At 43.9% G+C, this 14538-nt stretch overlaps 1 protein-coding gene across 1 annotated transcript; it reads left to right on the top strand.

Annotated features, from left to right (window-relative positions):
- Positions 1–1771: 1771 nt before the first annotated feature.
- Positions 1772–2398, top strand: LOC145793871 (uncharacterized). Its single transcript, XM_082876760.1, has one exon. It carries the CDS (start codon positions 1772–1774, stop codon positions 2396–2398), a length of 627 nt encoding a protein of 208 aa, XP_082732886.1.
- Positions 2399–14538: the final 12140 nt, after the last annotated feature.

The raw sequence follows: 14538 nt of genomic DNA, 5'->3' as shown, positions 1-14538 counted from the left end.
TTTAAGCTCACTTCTTACATATTTACATATATCTTCATTCACATATATGGCTAACTATGCAAAACCTCAAGATGAGAGCTCAACTTCCATAATCAACCTCAAGATAAACCATTATAAAGAATTTAACTCTTCAATTAAACAACTCTTAAGGAATCAAGGTTCAATTCATGAAAAGAGTTCATCTAAACTTATATTTCTCAACCCCAACTCAATTAGGTGGTTTCTCTTCATTTTAGATCATGAATTTAAACTAGTAATAGATCAATCTTAAGGGGTTAAGTTAATTTCACATACCTTGAGCCAATCTCTTGAAGTCTCCTTTAATTCCATCAATTTCCCCATATTTCCTCTTTATTCTCAAGCTTTTCATTCCTTCTTCTCCATGAGTTCTCTATCTCTCCCTCTCTCACGTGGCTCCTCCTTTTCTCTAGATATTTTTTATTCTAAGAGATGAGTCCATTCACTCATAAAGCATCCATTACATAAATATACACACACACACACACAAACCTAACACAATAGGGAGAGCCAAACGTGGCCTTACGAATCGTACGAAATCAAATTCTAATTAAACCTTCCAAATGACTCTAAATATTACGCTGATCATAAATATGTCCTTCATTCTGGTTTCTGAAGCCTCTAAGGCCCTCAATTTACAGTACCAAATTAACCACCCAAACATGCATGAACGAATCAGACAAATTAGATTTCCAATTAATTTTCCCAAATAGTTCTAAAAATTTCGATTAACATACCCATGTACTCAATTTTGATTTCTGAACCCGTAAAGGTCGGTAATTTAAATTTTAAAGCCGTGACTCAATAGATAATTCCTCAGTTTGAACAGATATCATTAAATTAAAATGCATTAACCCACAAGGACAGAAAAATAATTCTGGATACGAATTTTGGGGTCGTTACAGAGATGTTTTGTTCCAAATCGAGTGATTTAGTCTATACTTATGTGTTGTGTGCATCACATAGTAAAGTTAGCTAATAATCAAACGAGAACACCTGTGTTTTCAAAACAACATATCATGTTTAGTAGAGGCTGATCCTTTGATCGGGCGAGCGGGGGTGCTCATTTCAGGACCTTCCCCTCTTGTACCCAAGTTCCCGAGCCGAGACAACTTTGGTGATGACGGACACGAGGCCTTAGGCACGAGTCAGGGTTTCCTAAATTTTCCAAAATAAAATATTTAGGTGGGGACTCTGAAATCTGGCAAAGCAGTCCATGTTTGGCACTTTTTCATTCAAAATTGATTTTCCAAAACCAATTGCTAGATTTGGACTTTTTGGTGATTTATCAGTCTTATATTGCACTTTGTGAGATTAGATTCAGAACCGTGACAGGCATCCGAACTGTAGTAGCTAGAACCCTATTCGTGCCCTCTCCCAAAGGGGGGCGCGCGGAGAGAGTTTGGGCGGTCTACAGGGTGTTGCTAGAGTAGGCGACCACAGTGAGCGCACCCCACTCAATTGCTCTGACAGTCGTCGCCAACATGGGACACCCTCTTTCTCTATCACCAGGAACTACGGAGTTGGCGACTCTGACCTACAAGTGGAGAGATCTTACATGCGCGACAGCAGTTACCGTCTCTCGCGTCCTTCGATGACGTCGAGATACTCTTACTCCGCCCGTTCGGGAGACATAAGGGATGTGTTGGAAGAGTGCGCCTGCTGTAGGAAGGCCCAAAGATTGCTAGCACTGTAAAGGCTGAGTCCCCAAATCCGTTGCAGTGAGGGAGTGGCCATGTCGGCACCAAGAATGATGGCTCCAAGACTTACAGCACCAATGGGCAGAGAGCTAGCAAGACTTACCGCTACCCCACTGTCCCCAGAGATCGAGAACACACTCCTTACCGAATTCCACCAACCTAAGTGTACGTTGTACGACAGCAAGACGGATCCGTACATGTACGCAAGTCATTACCGACAAGTAATGGCTGGCTACCGGTGCAATGACGCCTTGATGTGTCTCATATTCCCAGCGAGTTTGGCAGAACTGGGCCTGAAATGGTTCCCGGTGGAATGCATCGAGGGGTGGCAACAACCAGTAGAGGCCTTTATCAACAGGTTCAAGACCAATACCCGAACACTGAAGGAGGTCAACCACCTCCTGAGCGTCAAGATAGAGTCCGGAGGTTCTTTGAAGGCATACAATGCCAAGTATTGGGAAACCTGCAATGAGATCCTCGATTGTCCCACCAATCTAGCGATCGCCCAATACAAGCGAGGTTTTCCAGTCGGGCATAGGCTGCGAGACTCGCTCACGATGCATCAGCCCACAACTATGGAGTCCTTAATGCAGTGGATCAACGAGCAAATCCAAGTAGAGGATGATGCCGCCACTGCCACTGTAATCGAGAAGGCAAATTCGTTTGCGGCGGATAGATGAGTGGCTGGGAAGGTTCACTCGGTGGGGCAGGAGGACAACCGCCCTAATAATCGAGCTAGAGACCAACATCGCAGTTCAAATTGCAATGATTGAAACGACCGAGCTAGCACTCCTCGTAGCAAAGAGGAAGATACCAAGTGGAAGTTGAAAGCACGAACCAACATCACCACTGTTTTTAAGATCCTAATTTATCACATCCTCAGTGAAATATGAGGTCAGCCATACGTGCTTTGGCCAGCCAAATTAGGAGACATGTAGAGGGGCTTCAACTTGAGGTACCGCTGCACCTTTCATGAAGAAAGGGGGCACCGAACGGAGGACTGTGTGCGCTCAAACAACACTTCGAGAAGCTAGTTGCAACAGGGCATTTGGATAAGTACATTGACGGGGGTATAAAGGTTGCTCCACAAGGACAAGCCGAGCCCAATGGCCTTGCCACCCTGTATACGGTGCCCCAAGGAGTGATCAATGTTATTCACGACATCATCGAGCCAACGTGGGTTTGAGAGCTGAAGGGGATGATCAAGAAGGCTGAGCACATGAGGGAAGTGCTCTCTGTTCAGCCCGCCATGAAGAAAGGGAAGACCGAGATAAAGGACGTCTTAAATTTTTCAAGCAAAGACTTGGAAAGAATACAAACACCTCATAATGACGCCCTAGTTGTGACTCTTCGTGTCAAGGACTTCGACATCAAAAGAATTCTAATCAACTAGGGGAGTTCGGTCGAGATTATGTACTACGACGCGTTCAAGTAGATGAAATTGGAGGACAAAGACTTGGCCCCAGCAATGTCTCCTTTGGTTGACTTTAACTCTCAACCAGAATGGTCGATCGAAAAAATCATATTGCCGGTCAAGGCTGGGTCTGTCACGAAGCAGGTGAAATTTTGGGTGCTGAAGGTGCCATCGACCTACAACTTGATCTTGGGGAGAGGTTGGTTGCATGCCATGCAAGTAGTAGCGTCGACTTATCACTAGGTCATGCGCTTTCCTACATTGGCTGGGCATACAGAAGAGGTTTGGGGAGACCAAGTGATGGCAAAACAATGCTTTGTCACAGTGAATGGCAACTGGGCTGCCAAAGGCTTTGTCCAAATCATAGAAGAGCTGGAAAGAAAGGAAGTCCTGGAAGATGTGGGAAGAAAAGCCAAAGAGGAATCGGTTGAAGATTTAGTGAAAGTGCGCGTTGATGAAAATTATCCAAATAAGTTCTTTCTTTTGGGATCATCTTTGTCCAGCGCCAAGCGGCTCGATTATGTCAACTTTTTGATTTCCAACATTGAGGCCTTTGCGTAGACGCCTTACGATATGCCTGGTGTCAACCCTAGCTTCATGTTTCACCAGTTAAATGTCTTTTCGAATGCACGACTGATCATTTAGAGAACGCAACGCTCGACCTTGCACCATTCCGAGGTAGTGGCAGAGGAGGTCAGAAACTTGCTGGAAGCTGGGGCGGTAGAAAAAGTACAATACCCCAGATGGATCTCTAACACGGTGGTAGTGCCGAAGAAGAATGGTAAATGGCGGGTGTGCGTCGATTATAAGACAGTCAACCGTGCATGCCCAAAGGACAACTTCTCCTTCCCAAGAATCAACCAGCTGGTGGATTTAATCGCTGGCCATCAAAGGTTTAGCTTCCTAGATGCATATTGCGGCTATCACCAGATCGCCATATACAAGCCAGACCGAGAGATTATTTCATTCACCACTCCAAGAGGCTGTACTGTTACAAGGTCATGCCGTTCGGTCTCAAAAATGCCGGGGCAACTTTTCAGAAGATAGTAACCAAAATGTTCGCTCCCCTTCTTAGCCACACTATGGAGGCTTACATTGACGACATGGTAGTGAAGAGCAAAGACAAGTCTCAACACCTGGCTGACCTAGCAGAAATGTTTGCCCTCCTCAAACATCACAAGCTACATTTAAATGCCTCCAAGTGTGTGTTCGAAGTGGAAATCAAAAAATTTCTAGGTTTTTGGTCACCAACTGAGGAATCGAAGCCGACCCTTCCCAGATCTAGTCAATACAAGAACTAAAGCAGCCAAACTCTACAAAGGACGTGCAACATCTCGCCGGAATGGGAACCGCGCTGAACAGATTTATCGGCTGGTCTTCAGATCTCTACTGGACCTTTTTCAAGACTTTCAAAGCCAAGTTTTTTTGGGATGACGAATGCGACCACGCACTGGCGGATCTAAAAGTATACCTCTCTTCGGCCCCAATCCTGGTCACACCATGACCGGGCGAAAAGTTGTATCTCTACTTGGCAGTTTCTCAGCACGCGGTAAGCGCTTTCCTCGTCCGCGCTGAGGGGATCCAACATCTTCTTATCTTCTACGTTAGCAAGACACTGCTTCCAGCTGAATCGAGATATCTGCAGCTTGAAAAATTGGCTCTGGCTCTCATGATGGCCTCCAGAAAGTTGGCGCACTTATTTCATGCCCACACAATAGTAGTGCTAACTAAATTTTCGCTCAAGGTGATCTTTGAGAAGGAAGACTTCACCGACAGAATTCTGAAATGGGCCGTAGAATTAGGACAATACGACATCAAGTTCCAGCCACGCACTACTATCAAAGCTCAAGCCCTTGTCGACTTTGTGATGGAATTTACCCCTGCAACACAGCCTGTCTACCCTGCTGATTTGGCTAGCGCAGACTTGGAGTAGCCCATGGCTCCGATAGCAGAAAAAAGTGATGGGGAACAAGTAGTAGAACGGCAAGGTCAAGCAGAACCAAAAATGGAAGAACCGGCCGATTTACAGAAATACAAGCTCGATGGATGTACAGGAAAGAATCAGACCAAGCCAACTAGTACCTTGGAGTTGAGGAACTCTCAAAATCTCTCCAACTGTTGGAAATTGTTCATTGGCGAGATGTGGAAGCTTTTCGTCAATGGGGCCTCCAACAGACATGGCGTCGGACTGGGGGTCGTGTTGACATTCCCAGATGGGCTGACCATTAAGCACGTGATCACACTAGGTTTTCCAACATCCAATAATGGGGTGGAATATGAAGCCCTCCTCTCCAGATTGAAGAGTGCTTTAAGAATGAAGGCATCAGAACTTATGGTATTTAGTGACTCCAAGCTGGTGGTCAATCAAGTCTCTGGGGAATATGAGGCTAGGGATGAAAGGATGGCTAAGTATCAAGCGCTGGTATGCATAGAGATCAAAAAGTTTATCGCGATAAGAATAGAACAAATTAACTGTGAAGAAAACAATGAAGCCGACAAATTGGCCGACCTAGCATCTATGCAATGACTTTTCCCAATCCTTTGATGATAGAATTCTTGCCCCGACCGAGCATTAAGGAATCGGAGGAGCCTAAAGTACTTTGCGCCGACTTGGGACCGTCCTGGATGGATCCAATCATCACCTTCTTGAAGGATCAAATTCTACCCACCGAAAAGAAGGAGACCAACAAGATCAGGGCCAAGTCAGAGTAGTTTTGGCTCTCTTCATTTGGCGCCATATACAAGAAATCTTTTATTGGGCCATACTTGAAGTGTGTCCACCCTAGTAAGATTAAAGCTTTCATCTTCAAGATTCATGAAGGCATCTGCGGAAGCCATATTGGGGGGCAGATCTTTGGCTTATCGAGCAATTTCCTAGGGTTATTGGTGGCCGTGTATGCAGGCCAATGCGCAGAAATATGTTCGCAAATGCGAAAAATGTCAAAAATTCGCTCACTAAATCCACCAGCTGGCCAGAGAGTTACTCTCCCTTACAAGTCCTTGACCATTTGCACTTTGGGGGCTAGACATTGTAGGACCGCTTCCAACTGCTCCAAGTAATTGCAAATTTTTCATCGCTGCTATGGACTACTTCACTAAGTGGGTAGAGGCAGAGTCGTTGGTCACCATCAAGGAAAAAGATGTAAAGAAGTTTGTCTGGCAGAATGTCATCACTCGCTTCGGCATCCCAAAAGCCTTCATTTCAGATAATGGCACTCAGTTCGACAAGAAACTCTTTCGCGGGTTTTGCGAGGAGTTAAAGATTGAATTTTACAACTCTATACCGGCCTACCCTCAATCAAATGGTCAAGCCGAAGCCTCAAACAAAACCATCTTGGACGGGCTGAAGAAGCGACTGGAAAAGACCAAAAAGAGGTGGACTGAGGAACTCCATAATGTGCTCTGCGCATACCGCACTACACCAAGACGCTCAACTAGGAAAACTCCATTTGCCTTAGCTTACGGCATGGAGGCAGTCATACCATTGGAAATTAGCATGCCAACCATCCGATCCGAACGTTTTGAACCAAACTTAAACAATGAAACTGTAGCCCTGGAACTTGACCTAGCTGAAGAAAGAAGGGAATGGACATTAATCCACATAGCCGCCTTGTGATAACCCTCACCCCTGATTAATGCTAAACTGTGATTAAGAATGATAAGTAACTATTTTGACTAAAATTCTGAATTGATTGCAAGAGTATACTGCTTTACTTGCATTTCTATATGTTTGTCATTTGATTGATCTGTTCATGTTTTAAGTTTCGAACTGTAAATTGAAGGCCTTATCGGCGATCGAATCAGAAATTGATTAGTGTTATGTGTTAATTAGAATTTATGTGATTTTATAGTAGATTTAATTGAAATGTGATTTGAAACGATTAAATTAGATTAAATAATGTTAAAAATACATTAGTTGAGCTATTTGCACTTTTGCCACTAAGTGGCTTGATTCTAGACCACCTCTTCTCACTTTATATCATTTTGATGCATCACTTTGTTCATCTTCCTAGACCATAACCGAGAGAGAGAGAGAGAGAGAGAGAGAGAGAGTTAGGAGAAAGCTTGATTTCATTTGAGAATTGCTTGGAGACTTAGAAGAGATTGAAGGGAATTTGCATATTTGAGCCTTCACATCTAGAATTCAAGGCCTAAGGTAGGAAAATCATCTTCTTACTTGAGAAATTAAGTTGTTCTTGCATGGTCCATGGTGAAATTAGTGATTAGAGTCAAATATTGGTTTAAAGTGTTGAATTAAGGCTTAATCCATGCATGCATGTACATGTTCTTGAAATTTGAAGTTGTTTTGCATGAATTCCACATGCATGTCCATTTCCTAGTCGTAGTTCATGAATTCATCATGTTTTTGGAAGGATTGACTCATTTGATCATGTGTTAGAAGCTTTGAATTCAATTGAATACATGCATGTAAAATGTACATCTTGTTCTTGAAGTTTATTTGAAATTCGTGTTTAATTGACTTACCTTTGGGTTTTGATTTTTCAAATTGATCTTCAAAACATGTTGTATTATGGGTTTAAAGTGTTTTTCCAGAAAATTGGCCTAAAATGATCGAATTTGAGGCTTTTAAAGTTGAGTTTTGTGCTTGGGAATGAATCTAGAAATTCTAGATTTTGGACCCACGCTCGAGCGTAGGACTTCACGCTCAAGCGTGCACTCTGAGTCGTGCATCTCCGCTTGAGCGTGAAATGCATATGCCCAGAAGTTCATGTATTTTACAGTTCGCTCGAGCGAGAGAGTTCACGCTCAAGCGAGGACCTAACTCTCACGCTCGAGCGGAGGTCGAGCGTCCGTCGAGCGTGAATTGCATGCATCCAGTACTTTTCATGAAGTTTGCAGTCCGCTCGAGCGAAGGAAGTCACGCTCGAGCGGAGCTCCTTTGTCTGCATGTCCGCTCGAGCATAGAAAGCCACGCTCGAGCGAGACCCTTATTTTCGAAAAATTTTGAAAAATGTTTTAAAGTGTATCTTTGCATCCTCATTCCATCCTAGGCATTCCTAGGCCATGTTTAAGGTATCTTAATGAGGATATTGATGTAGAACCACACCGAGTCAGTAAGGGACTAAGTTGTTGATTCCCAAGTGCGTAACTTAGTATGTGTTCGTTCTGTAACTGTGTAGGGTTGGCATTCGAGGACGCTCATTAGCTACTTATAGCCCAGAACTCTGTGAGTAACAATGTTGTAAAGATATATTCAATTATGATTATTTTCTGAATAATCAACTGTTCTGCTTACTGAAACGTTATTGTTTAATGAATGAATGTTTACCCTATTTGTAAACTGTATTCATGGCATCCATAGCAATTTACTGTTACTGTACTGTTACTGCTACTGTCACAGAGATCTCTGTCGGTTCCAATACTTGGAACCAATACTGTATACTGTTATGATGGCCATCAACTGACTGCTTGGTCTGTTAAGACCTACTGTACTGTTTGTTATTGGATGTACCACATATAACTGATATGACTAGTTTATTACTGAAAGGACATTCATTCTTAACCTCTTTACACAGCTGTCATTCACTGGGCTTTAGCTCACTGTTTATATTTATATGTAGGTGTGCAAGCACCGGACCGATGCTAGGAGCGTCAGGTTAAGCTCCAGTTTTGTCAAGCCAACCATGGTGCCTCACTGTGAGGTTCCCAGTCGTTTCAAGCTAAGGCTGTTTTGGGGTGTCCCAGTTTCACCATTCTGTCTCTATTTGTAATAAACGTTTTAGACTTGTACTGTACAGTTAAGGTGTTGGGACTTGTTTGTATACGATGTTTGTATATATATGTTATGCTTATGAATGTGGCTTGTTTGTGAAAGTATTTTCGCACTCAGATTGTCACAGCTCATTGGACATCTTTTATTTACTGTTTTGGTTTCCGCCAGCCCCTTACTCTGTATTACTGTCACTACTGTCAAGCAGGCCTTCGGTAATCGCGGATTACTAGCCGGTTACGGTGCTAAACCCATAGGGGCGGGTTTAGGTTGTGACACGCCTGCCAACAAGAGCTCTCTAAGAAATACAACAAGACCATGCATCCTAGGCTATTCAAGGTCGAAGACTGGGTCTTGAGGAAAGTAATGAGTAACATAGTGATTCTTGGAGAGGGCAAGTTAGGAGCAAATTAGGAGAGGCCATACAAGATAACTAGCCTTGCAGGCAAAGGGGCATACCACCTGGAAGACTTAGATGGCAAAGCTATCCCCAGACCATGGAATGCAGCCAACCTCAAGATATTTTACTTTTGAAATGTAATCTTTTCTACTTCTTTGCTTTTTGGCATTGGGTGTAATCTCTAACGTGTAATAGAAGTTAGTCCCTTCTTTCTCTTATACTATGCATTTCTGTACAAAAACATTACAAGGATATTAAGCTACTATGAGTGCCAGGGGCAAGTATTCTAAACCGGGCTGACTTTTGCAGTATGAGTGCTTGTCCGATTATGGGCTGATTTTGCTCATTAAACTGAGCTGATCTTGCTCGTCGGCCCAAACAGTTGATGTTTTGCCCAACTTGTATTAGAGTCAAGCTAACCTTGCTCGCCTGTTCAAACAGTTGATGTTTTGCCCAACTTGTATTAGAGCCGAGCTGACCTTGCTCGGCCGTTAAAAAACAGTTGGTGTTTTGCCCAACTTGTATTAAAGCCGAGCTAATTTTGTTCATAATTGTTCGAGCTGATTTTTGCTCGCCGTTGTGGAGCTGATTTTACTCATTACATCGAGCTAATTTTGTTCATTAAACCGAGCTGACCTTGCTCACCCCGATCAAACAGTTGGTGTTATGTTCAATGAATGTTTTAAACCGAGATGGGTTTGCTCATTAACCCGAGTTGATTTCGCTCGTTAAAGTGTTTTCGTCCCCGAACTGATTTTGCTAGTTAGACCTCTAACTAAGCTTAATTTACTCGCCTGCAAGGCAGCTACCCTTCCCCAATTTTGAAAAAGGGTTTTGCATTTGTGCGGGTTTAAAGAGAAATCGTCTCGGCCTAAAAAGATCATTGCACTTGGAATGCAACGAGAAGATTTTATCTCTGCTGCATGTATGTTCAGCCTGATACTATAAAACCGAGTGATAAATATCTCGGCCAAATCAAAGCAAATGATAACAAGGCAAACAAAAATTCGAATACATGGCAAGCAAAAACTTCATCATTTTTCATTCATGAAAAAGTGTGATTACAAAAGCGAGGATCATAGCCCGGTTACAACAAAAAAAAAAAAAAAAAGAGAGAGAGAGAGATATCAATCCAGATCCACAGTGTTCTCTTGGTTGGTCACGCCTATCTCAACATCTTCCTCCACACCGACCACCGTATCCAACTCCTGCTCAGGTTCTTGTTGGGCTTGGTTTCCTCTTTCTTCAGACACCTCGGAAGAAGGGTGTTGATCGGTGTGTTACACGAGGGAAGAGTCTGCCTGAACTGCCAGTTTTGCCTCTTTGATTAGTTTCTGCTGCAAGGCGCTAGCATAAGCTTGCATGTGGGACGGAATCAAGGCGGTTGGCGGATTTTTTAATACGTCAGTGTCTGGCCTAAGGCCAAGTTTTTCCACGGTAGCTTTCCAACCGCATTGGAAAAAAATGTCCTTGGTCCCTTCCATTTGCCTTTCATAAGCTTTTTCATCCTCCGCATAGCCGCGGTCTTCAGCATCATCGACTTGTTTCTCCAACTCGGCTTTGTGGGCTTCGCGGAGTTTGCGTAGCTTGGAAATGTATCTAGCCTTGGTCACTTAGAAGGCATTTTACTTATCCTCATCTGCCTTAGCTAGTTGCTCTGCGAGTCAGTCACGCTCGGCCACCTTCTCTTCCTGTGCGGTCTTTAACTTTTCCAGTTCAGTCGTTTTTGTTTTATTATCCGCAATGGCCTCACGCAAACTCTGCCGAACATAAATCATCTGTTCATGAGCAAGATTTTTTTTTTTTTTTGCGCCGCCTACAAAAGGACAGCAGTTAGTATGAGAACCGATCAATAACTTGCACAAAAATAACGAAAACAAAGGGACTTGATTACTTACCAGAACAATCGACTTTGCCGCCGATCGAAGGACTTTTAGATCGGACAGTTTGTCGTGCTTTTCATGTCTGCAGAGAGAAGTAAACCCTTGGTCATGTTAAAGCCGAGCGAATAGTCCTTGTCGACATATACTGAGTCGGCCACCGAAACTGCTCGGCCCTTGTATGTTAGTTCAGGCGACAAGATTGGGGGGACAGTTGATTGGATGGATTGCCCAGCAAGAGGTTCAGTCTAGTCTCCCTGATCAGCCGACAGTAGCTCGGCTAAATCCTCATCGACCAAGCACCGCTCGGTTTGTGCTAATCTTGGTCTTTTCTTGGACTGACTAGTAGCTTGCTCGCTAGCAAGAGCTAGCACCGGTCTATTGTCTAGTACGCTTGGCACGGAGGATTGACCTCCAGCAGCTTCTGCAGGCTGAGAGTAGCTTGGCTCGCCCATAATCGTCGATTTGATAGCGCAGATCTTGGCCATCTCTTGTTCGGCGGTTAGGGGAACTAGTCTGATCGGCGGGAGAGTTAGGTCTGGTTCTGGAGAAGGAGCACGAAGAAAATAGGTGACCCTTCTCTTGCACTGCACAGTATGCCGGTAACTCGGTTCAAAACCGAGTAATTTTTTAGCTTCACACTCCTCGACCGGATGCTGTACAGCAACTCTTATCGCCTCTTGGTTAGCGTTGGAGTAATCGTCCGCCAAGAGCTTATAATCTACAAAAATGAAGCAAGGGTTAGATCGGCAAAGGCAATTCAAATTCAAAAAAGATTAAACTGCACAATGATGCTCACCAGCACTCCCAAAATTTTTATGTATGTACCAGCCCGGTATGGGTGCTTCAGTGTCTTCGTAATTCCCAGACACCCACAAGAAGTCATCACCATTCACCTCTTTGTCTGGGTTGCCCTCTATGAGATTTGCTCAGCCCTTTCTAACCTTGAGGTACCGGCAGAAGCCATCTTTATTTTTACTAAGTGTTTATTGATGGAATATCATGGCGAGGCCAAGATTCAGACCGAGTATCCTATTTAGCGCGGCCATGCCATTTATTATTTTGTATGTGTTGTTAGAAACTTGGGTAGGACACAGCCTAGTCTGCCTCAAAAATTCGCAGACTAGGGGTTGGACCGGGAAACGCAAACCGCCCTCTACAATAGACACAACCGTGAAGGGGCATCTGTCCAACTTGCCCCAGGGAGTGTCTCCCTTCTTGGCCAGCTCCAGGTGAACATCATCTGGAATGTTGTATTCTCAACGAAATTCAACCATTGCCCCAGGAGAGCTGACCATAAAGCGGTATTTTCCTATCTATCTCGATTTTATTTCGTAAAATGAACTAACTGTAGCTCGGTCAAAATTAAGCTGCTCAAGTTATTATTTGCTCGGTCTTTAAGCCTCACTGATGTGACGTTGATGTCTGCCTGGTCGGTCTTAGTTCTGCATTATTAAAAATAAGTGCAAGTGTTAGCACGACAACGAGTGCACGGCTCCCAAAGGCTTTTGTGTGATAAACTTTGACATGGTTTGGATTTTAGACCAGTCGTGAAACCTAACATTTTAGGCTGGTTCTTGACCAAGTCCTAATCACTCGGCGTTTTATCCCGGCTAGATGATCCAAGTTTCAGCGCGAACGTTGTCGCTTGGAAGATCCACAAACCACTTTTAGTTCGGCTCAATCCTATTTGAGGATCTAGATAGGGACCTAGCTCGGTTTTTCTTAGAAATAAATGTGTTCATCCTAAATTCGAAGCTACACACAGAAGCTAAGAAAGACAAAGGGCACGATGGCCCCATATATGTTCTGAGTTCTAGTTTTACCTAACTTTTACAGACGCCTATGATTTTGCCCCATAAGAGAAGTATTGACAGCATATCAACGGTCCCAAACGAAAAAGAAAAATAAAGAACATAAAGAACACAAAAATGGTAATGAAAGTAAGAGAGACTCATAGATTTGGGTACCAAATCAGGCTCTAATCCACCTCGACCTTCGCTATGATGCTCGCTAAGAACGGAAAACTCTGGAAATGATGTGAGCGAGGGCGATGACAGTGCCGATAATAACGGAGAAGGTTGGGACTCAAAGGGTTTAGGGTTTTGCTCAAGGAAGATGAACAACGATAAGGGGGGACGGGCACACCTTTCGTATATATGAATGATGCGAAAGGGCACCAACCTTTCGAATTTCAGAGATAATGAGACTACTGTAGGAATGCACGGAACCAGTCAGGGAAGGACACGTGGCGTTGAAAAAATGGTTTGTCAGTACGGCTGATTAATCGATGACAAGACTACTAGCACAATCCTCAATGACCGACCAAATCGGATAGCTCGGTCAGAATAGTAATCCTAATTACGCTCAGCTCGGACGGGATTAAAGGGCAATTGAGAGGGAGACTTGCGCTGAACAAATGGGCCAAGTTATGGCAGTGCGGGATATGGTGTTGGGCCTTGTGAGAGCCAAAGACCCTGTGCCTGACCGAACTGAACAAACACAGCTCCCCGGCCTATTACATTGGGCCGGGCAAACCATCAACCAGAATGTGGAGGCATGTAGGTGCTCAACCGGGCTATGATTCTATGAAACCCAATATTTGGTTAGATCCGCACTGATGCGTTGGGCCAAGCTAGGGGCAATCCGGACTGACGAAGGGCCGAGATGTCCTACGAGATAGCAGGGCGAGGCCGAGATGCCAAACTGTGCGCCCTACAACCAGTCAATTCAGATGGACTGGTTTGATATAGCTTGGTCGTTCCAGTTCGTTGTGATGTTTGTTTCTTCCAAGTGATAGCCCGATTGTGTAAGCTACCTGGACCAATGGTATAGAAAGGGAAATCCACTCCTGGTATGCGTCAATACTGTTGGCGGTTCGACAAACACTATTTGGAAGTTTTGGTCTCTACACGTATAAGGAAAATAGAAGGGAGCACGACTGCCTGCTCGGAGAAGGATAGCAAAGGTAGTGCATTCACAATATCTGAGGCTGCATGGCCAGCCTAGAAAAGGAGAAACATAGAGACGTTAGTGGTAAGCAATCTGAAGGAATTCCCAATTTTCTCTCTCTCTATAGTGCTCTCTCCATTCTTCTTCTTCTTCTCCAAGTGTGCTAACTTGATCGTCGGAGGATTTATCCGGCAGCACACCGCCGAGCAGCTCACCATTTCTGTTCTCAGGTTAAGCAACGTTATGTGAAGCTTGGATTCAAGGAGTACGGAGAACTGAGAATATTTCACCCCCGTACAAGATGTAAAGTAATTTATTTTAGTATCTCTTATGATCGGTCCAACATTTTACATTTTACATTTTACATTTTACATTGAGCATTCGTTTGTTCTAACAAAAATATTTTACTCATTTTTCATTGTTTGGTTGAATAAAAAATAAGT

Source organism: Camellia sinensis, chromosome 6 (assembly GCF_055761805.1).
Source record: "Camellia sinensis isolate YWXY chromosome 6, ASM5576180v1, whole genome shotgun sequence".
Lineage (NCBI taxonomy): Eukaryota > Viridiplantae > Streptophyta > Magnoliopsida > Ericales > Theaceae > Camellia > Camellia sinensis.
This window is presented reverse-complemented; position numbering and strand designations above follow the sequence as displayed.